The sequence below is a fragment of the Aplysia californica genome, unplaced genomic scaffold (assembly GCF_000002075.1).
Source record: "Aplysia californica isolate F4 #8 unplaced genomic scaffold, AplCal3.0 scaffold00357, whole genome shotgun sequence".
In the NCBI taxonomy this organism is placed as follows: domain Eukaryota; kingdom Metazoa; phylum Mollusca; class Gastropoda; order Aplysiida; family Aplysiidae; genus Aplysia; species Aplysia californica.
In genome coordinates this window covers 442982-450262 of record NW_004797627.1, presented here as the reverse complement: position 1 = coordinate 450262, position 7281 = coordinate 442982, and the positions used below count along the sequence as shown (strand labels likewise).

The 7281-nt window shown below is 41.6% G+C and overlaps 1 protein-coding gene across 1 annotated transcript in view; it reads right to left on the bottom strand.

Annotated features, from left to right (window-relative positions):
• The window catches only part of LOC101845017 (receptor-type tyrosine-protein phosphatase eta), a gene marked incomplete in the record, with an annotated part of 74747 nt that overhangs the window by 3447 nt on the left and 64019 nt on the right, over nucleotides 1-7281 (bottom strand). Inside the window, 2 exon segments of the mRNA XM_013085217.2 lie at nucleotides 33-187; nucleotides 612-743. Coding sequence (XP_012940671.1) covers nucleotides 33-187; nucleotides 612-743 — 287 coding nt within the window.

The window sequence follows — 7281 nt, the reverse complement described above, 5'->3', positions numbered from 1 at the left end:
TATATATATAGTCCCTTGTTGAAAGGACCCACCTGCAGTGCACAAGAACAGGCTTGTTTGTGTGCGGGGTCACGTGGGATCTGACGTCAGCGGCGAACTGCACCAGACAGGGAGGGGGGACGTTAGCACTGTGGTCACTCCAGGTCAAGAGATGGAAATGTTTCACCTCCTTTACCACCCCATCCACCTGAAAAACAGAAGAAAAATACAAGTCACATAATCAATAGAAACACGACAAATTATTATAGCAATTTACTTAGCAGTTAATGAAAACATGTAACGTCCGACTAAGTTGAGCCTAGAACCCCCGAGCCTGCCATCTCAGATTACGAGTCTGGTAGTCTACTATAATTACATGTCTCCTGTGATTGAGCTTCGCCTACAAGACTGTTAAACTCCTCTGTAATCGCTATTCGTTATATTTATGTTCTTCTTTTATCAAAGAGGCCAGCCTCATGAATAAGCTGTAAAAAGAGAATGACGACAGCCTTTGGCCCCAGGACAGAGTCAGTATCGGAAAGTGAAAGAGCGGTGTTGGTAAAGTCAATTCCGTCGTTACATTCCCTGAGGATCGAACCCTGGACCTCTCGAGTATGAGCCTGCAGTCTTACCTTGTCGTGAGTCAGCGAGAAGATGGTGATGTTGTAGTTGTTGATGGAGGACACGGAGATGTTTCTCACGTGGATATCCCCGTACTGGGATTTTGTCCCTCTGACTTCGGGCCAGTACTGCTCGCATTTGTTCTGGAAAGACAGCATTGTGAATTATTGTTACTGATCGTGTACGATTGTAAAATATAGAAAATGGTTGTACATTTAGCATTTTATTTCAATTGTTTGTAAATTATAAGCGTGAATATTTGTAATGAAACTGATTGTGGTTAATTTGTAACCGGATGTTAAATGATGGGAAATGGTTTCAAATGTTTGTACTTGATTTTAAATATTTGTAAATAATGGGAAATTATCCTAATTGACTATAACAGATTGTAACTGACTGTGAATATTTGTAATGCTATTGTAACTGCTTGTAACTGCTTGGAAATTATTATAGCAAAAGGTTGTAAATATTTATGCATGATTCTAATATTTTATAAATAATAATTGTGGATGATTGTAGATTATAATAATAGGTTAAAACTGATAGTAAATATTTGTAAAGGATTTTTAAAGAGCTGTAATTATTGCTAAAAGGCACCGAGAAAGGAAAAACAACTCCAAGCTAATCTGGCAATGTGAGAACAAGACCGCGCCTACGTAAGGTTATAAGACAATGGTATGTTGGTACCTACAACATTCTAAGATGACTTTCCCACCCTCAACACAGTGCACATAACACTAAAATGTAACTGTAAGTGCACATGTTAAAGCTCCCATCAAAACAGTTTAATTCATTTACGTGGCGGGCCGTTTCGACCCTGCTCGTTTGGGCTAACCCAGGCTGAGAGGACTACAGTATACCAGTAGCCAGACGGAGATACAAGATTTTAAGATAAGAAAGCACTATTCCCAGTGACACTGGGGATAGGCCTAGAAACTATTTCCAGTGACACTGAGAACAGACAGGCCCATTAGATATATTGTTCCCACACTGATCTACATGGGCATGATGGTGATGGGTTACTAAATACTAGAACTAAAGTTGATTCTGGTGTGAGTGGAATACTTTTTTATAAAGAAAAAGGGATGATTATTCTATACTTTCTTGTTATTCAGTCGTGATTTAAATGTACGTGTAGATCTAGATCTACATATTGGATTTAGGAGACCACGGTACATGACAGGTAGAAATCCTTCCCGATTCTCCTTTCTTATAGATTTAATCTAGATCTAGTTCTAGATCTAGATCTATTCTACAGTCGAGTCAAAGCCCTAAGTAAGAGAAGAGACCAAAAGTACTGAACTGAAGGGAGAAGAGAGTCTACAATGCAAAGACTTCTGATTTTTTTATGCAAAAGAGTTCCGTTGTCACTGGGAATAGTTTCTGTCCCTATATGTCACTGGGGATAGTCACTTCATTTAAGATATCTCCCTACGCGGTAGTCGAACTCACGTCTTCTGCATGTGAGGGCAAAGCGCCAGGCCGCTACACCATTTGAATGTTGGGATATGCATATCAAACTGAGGTTAAAAAAAAAAGCTAATTGCGTTTTCGCTTAAATTTGATCAACAAACACCATAGGGGTGCTCTGGTGTCCTGAACACCTATCAAACATCTATCATCCTTACCTCTCTCTCCCTTCTTTTTGTGTTTATTACACTCTCTTGTAATACTTCTAATCTTCTTCTACATTTATATGACCTAATTGTTTTGCAAGTGCTGTATAACTCTCACTAAAGCCACAACAAAAAATATCAGATAGGAAAATCTGACTACTGAGTTACATACTGCTTACACTACACACTACACCACGTTAACGCCTTTCTAGTCCATAACACTCAGACAGGCATATGAGACGAGTGGGTGCTATTAGATCAAGTACACTACTCACTACCACGCTTACGCCCGCATAGTCGATAAAACTCAGACAAGAAAACGAGACTAATGAGCACTGGGCAAAGTACGCTACTCACTACACCATGCTAACGTCCTCCTTTCTGACCCACCAGGCGGGGCAAGAGCAACAAGTCACTCAATTGATACGGTAGATCGATTTCGGTTATCAGTCACTTGGGGGGGGGGGGGGGGGTAGAAAGGAAGGGAGGGGGGAGGGATGGGGGGTTTTGTCATTTCTGTGGCGCAGAAACGCAAAGTACTTGGGCGTGGATGATTTGTTTTGTTTTTGTAAAGTATTTTACGGCGCTCGCAACTGCATAAGGTCATATGAGCGCTCGGGACACACCTAATATTTTCAGTTGGTAGGAAATTTTAAATTTTGCCCAAGTGGCGGCCGAAGCCTACTCTTATCGATTTTAGACCACCAAGGGATCTTTAACGTGCGCAACTTGCACACGGGCCCTCCGAAATTTTTTTGCCCTTGTCCGAGAAGGCTAGGTGTAGATCTTTCCTACCAGAAGATCAGGGGTGTGGCAGAAAGACAGCAGTAAGGAGGAGCCAAGGAGTAGCAGTAGAAAGGCTGCAGAAGGAGTCAGGAGCCCAGAGGAGGGGGCAAAGGAGGTGAGGGGGTGGGAGCAGAAAGTGGCAAAGAAAGCAGACAACAGAAAATTGCTAGAGAGCAGGAAAGGAGGTGAAAGGAGACAATTTTAGAGAAGAAAATATTTCGGTCGCTACCCGGATTCGAACCCGGGACCTTTGAATGAGAGGCCAACACCTTAACCTCTAGGACACGAGAGCCCCCGGCGTGGATGAGTGAGTGAATGAGGAAAATACTGCAAAAGAGAGGGGGAGAGAATGGTAGAGAGAGTGAGTGAGTGAGTGAGAGAGAACGATAGGAAGCACAGAGGGACACTGAGAGACAGAGAGAGAGCATGAGAGAGAGACAGTGAGAGAGAGAGAGAGAGAGAGAGAGAGAGAGAGAGAGAGAGAGAGAGAGAGAGAGAGGGGGGGGCACAGAGGGACACAGAGAGCGACAGACAGACAGATAGACAGACAGACAGACAGACAGACAGACAGACAGAGAAAGAGAGAGAGAGAGACAGACAGACCGACAGACTGACAGACAGACAGAGACAGATAGAGAGCGAGCGAGAGAGAGAGAGCGAGCGAGAGAGAGAGAGAGAGAGAGAGAGAGAGAGAGAGAGAGAGAGAGAGAGAGAGAGAGAGGAAACAGGATTGGGAGGGCGAGAGAGGCAGATAGAGAGAGAAAGAGAGAGACAGAGAGAGACAGAGAGAGAGAGAGAGAGAGAGAGAGAGAGAGAGAGAGAGAGAGAGAGAGTAAAAGAAAAAGAAGGTTGTTCGAAGACGTACCACTGAACACCGCTTGTCAAAGTTCATGACTTATGGAATCTTAAAGCATGACTTGAAAATGAAGCCAAAAAATAATTCAGTCATCCAAGGAATATTTCTAGACATTGTTTTGGAGAGAAAACCAATGTGTTCGCAATATTTAGGACAAGTGAAGTGAAGTGAGATTTGTATACGCCGTGTTAGGTTTTTTTGTTTTTGTAAGTGTTTTTACGGCGTTCGCAACTGCATAAGGTCATATGAGCGCGCGGGACACATTAAACATTTTCAGTAGGTAGGAAATTTTGAATTTTGCTCGGGTGGCGGCCGAAGCCTATTCTTATCGATTTTAGACCACCAAGAGATCTTTAACGTGCGCAACTTGCACACGAGCCCTCCGAGGTTTTTCGCCCTTGACCGGCTAGGTGTAGATCTTTCCTACCAGAAGATCAGGGGTGTGGCTGAAAGACTGTAGTAAGAAGAAGCCAAGGAGTAGCAGTAGAAAGGCTGTAGAAAGAATCAGGAGCCCAGAGGAGGGGGCAATGGAGATGAGGGAGTGGGGGCAGAAAGAGAAGACGAAAGCAGACGACAGAACATTGCTAGAGAGCAGGAAAGGAGGTGAAAGGAGACACATTTAGAGAAGAAAATATTTCGATCAGTACTCGGATTCGAACCCGGGACCTTTGAATGAGAGGCCAACACCTTAACCTCTAGGCCACGAGAGCCCCCGTATTAGGTTTCGTGATGAGGCTCATTTCTATGTAACTGGAAGAGTTAATTCTAGGAGTTATATGCATACGGCAACAGAAATATCAGACGATGTGAATGACTGAAAGATTTGCATTTGAAAAAGCAACATCGTGGGTAGCTTTAATTGCTCAAGGCCATTTTGATTCTGTAATGAAGTCGGAGACAAATTATGGTCATCACAGATCGTTATTTAAATGTGTTGAATTGGTTCTGCCTATCCATGTGGCGGTTCCGTGGCTATGGGACAAGAGTTGAGCAATGATTGATGCATTATGGGGTAGCCCTTCTCTTTGCGAAACATGCCTTAAACAGGCTGAAAGAGCATTTTGGGGAATTGTGTCAGCAGTCTCTTATTATACCTCCCGTGGGCACAACAGAGTCCGAATTTGAATCCATATCGCTACCTCAGAATTACAAAGTTCTATCTGCTCAGTACCTAGTTTGAATAAATTGGAAGTCAAAATTTTTGAGTTTCAAACACCAAGTTTTTTCGAATGCAATTCTTTAGATATCTTTATAATGACTCCAAAAAGTCTTATGATTTTGATAGAACAGATAAAACATTAGGATTCTGGCTTCATGGTAGTAACTCAAAACGGCCAAAACGTCAGATAGAAATTTGTAATTTTGAAGGTAGCGATATGTCTTTTTTATGTCAAGACCAAATCTCACAAGAAAGATTCTAAACCCTACAGGAACTCAGAGAAATCGAATCATGGAGCTTGGGTAAGCTACTACGCTGCAGCAATGTGAGAAACTACTCTACATTTTAAAATCAGAATACAGAAATGCCTTGCACCCGGTGAGGGCCATGTAGAATAATATCTTTTGTGAAGCTGAAAGTTCCGAGGGGGATCTTTTTTCATGCAGTGAATTATATAATTTTCCATCCAGATGGCTTTTTCAAGTTTTAACCGAAGGGTTTTACTATACAGCCTCCCCCCCCCCCCCCCCCCCCCGGTCCTTTTTTGGTTTGAAACCTTGTAGATAACAAGTAACACATAAAAACCACATTTACTTTTATCGTTCACTGTACCCGCTACAGAACTTCCCGAAAAAAACCTAAAAATACTGCGTTACGCGGTGCAAATCACTAATCAAAACGTGCACGGGCGTTGAGCAAAACCTCAATGATTAAAGGGGTGACCCTGAGGCGAACTTTGACTTAAAAGGCCTTTCCCATGTACTGTTCAAAATGCGCATACAAAACCCGTCAACAATTAGCATCTTAAGTCCTTCTTTGACGAACTATTCTGGACCAGCGTTTTGTAATGAGCCGCCCACGGAACGCACGTCAGTCCAGGGTCAGTTTCTACTGTTGACCAAGTGTGTTTGCAGAGTGACGCACTATAGCCCGGGTAAGGGGCTCTGACGTCATCACGCCAGAAGTTGTCGATACACTGGCGCCTCATTAAGACGCTAACTTTAGTTAGTTAGTAGTATAGGGTTTTACGGCGCTCGCAACTGACGCTAACTTTGATTGACTGACAGCAAATTCTCTCCTCCCCCCACCCACATCCCACCTCCATAGACACACTTATGTCGCTAACATAGAATTGTTAACTTCTATCTGACATTTTTGGCCGTTTTGGAGCTACGAAGGTCAAGACTTAGAAATTAAATGTTAGATTTGTTCTATCAAAATCGTAAGATTACATGGAGTCGTTATCAAGATATTCACAGAACTGCATTCGAAAATGATTGACATGTTATGAAACTAATTTTTTTAACGTCACATTTCTCAAAAGGCATAAGCAGATAGAACTTTGTAATCCTAGGGTAGCGATATACCAATCAGGAGGTAACATTTTTGATAGACTGGATGGAAAAGAGTGTAAAAGTACTAAAAAAAGGCCTAGAGCAATAATACTTTTCAGAAGTCTACATTCTTGAGCAACTGGAAATAATATTGAATCTGCAAATTTTTTTAGAATGCCCAAAGGACTGGGGGTGGAGAACCATAATTCCTATAACGCGGTCAAAAATGCATGGCGCAACTTATTGTCAAATATGTCCTTAACTATCGAACATATATTCTCTAACTTTTGCACAATGACTTATATCAATTTCTCTTAACATTTTTTCAAACTCTTGCACACTCTTTTCTAGAAAATTCCTTAATAAATACTAATTTTTAAAAATCCCAGTCAATAGTTTCCACAGACTTTTAAAAGTTTACAGCTCGGGCAATATTGCTTTTAAAAGCAAGTCTGTCATTTTCTTTTCTAATCACAACATTAATATATATGCTTATTGGACGTATGTTTAGGGAACCTTTAGTATAAGAAATGTGTTCACTATGAAATACATTTCTTGCAAGAAGTTTTGCTACTAAAAAATGTCATTGGCGAGCTGTAACGTAGGCCATATGGGTATGCAAAATGTGTGCGAGAAGCGGGAAGTGCTGTGAACAATCCCATTTTCCGGGTAATGGAGGTTTAAAGTATTTTATATACATTTATGAAGAAAAGTTTTTTAATTGAGCCTCAGTTGTTGTGGAAAAATATGATTAAGTTAAGACAAATTGATACAAACTGATGTGCATATTTTGGGTGACATTGATTCACCCGTTAAAGAGATATTTGAGGATAAGTTACTCCACAAATTGTTGACAGCACTATAGTGTCTGCTCCAGACCTGGCACTTGAGAAAGAGAGAGAGAGAGTGAGAGAGAGAGAGAGAGAGAGA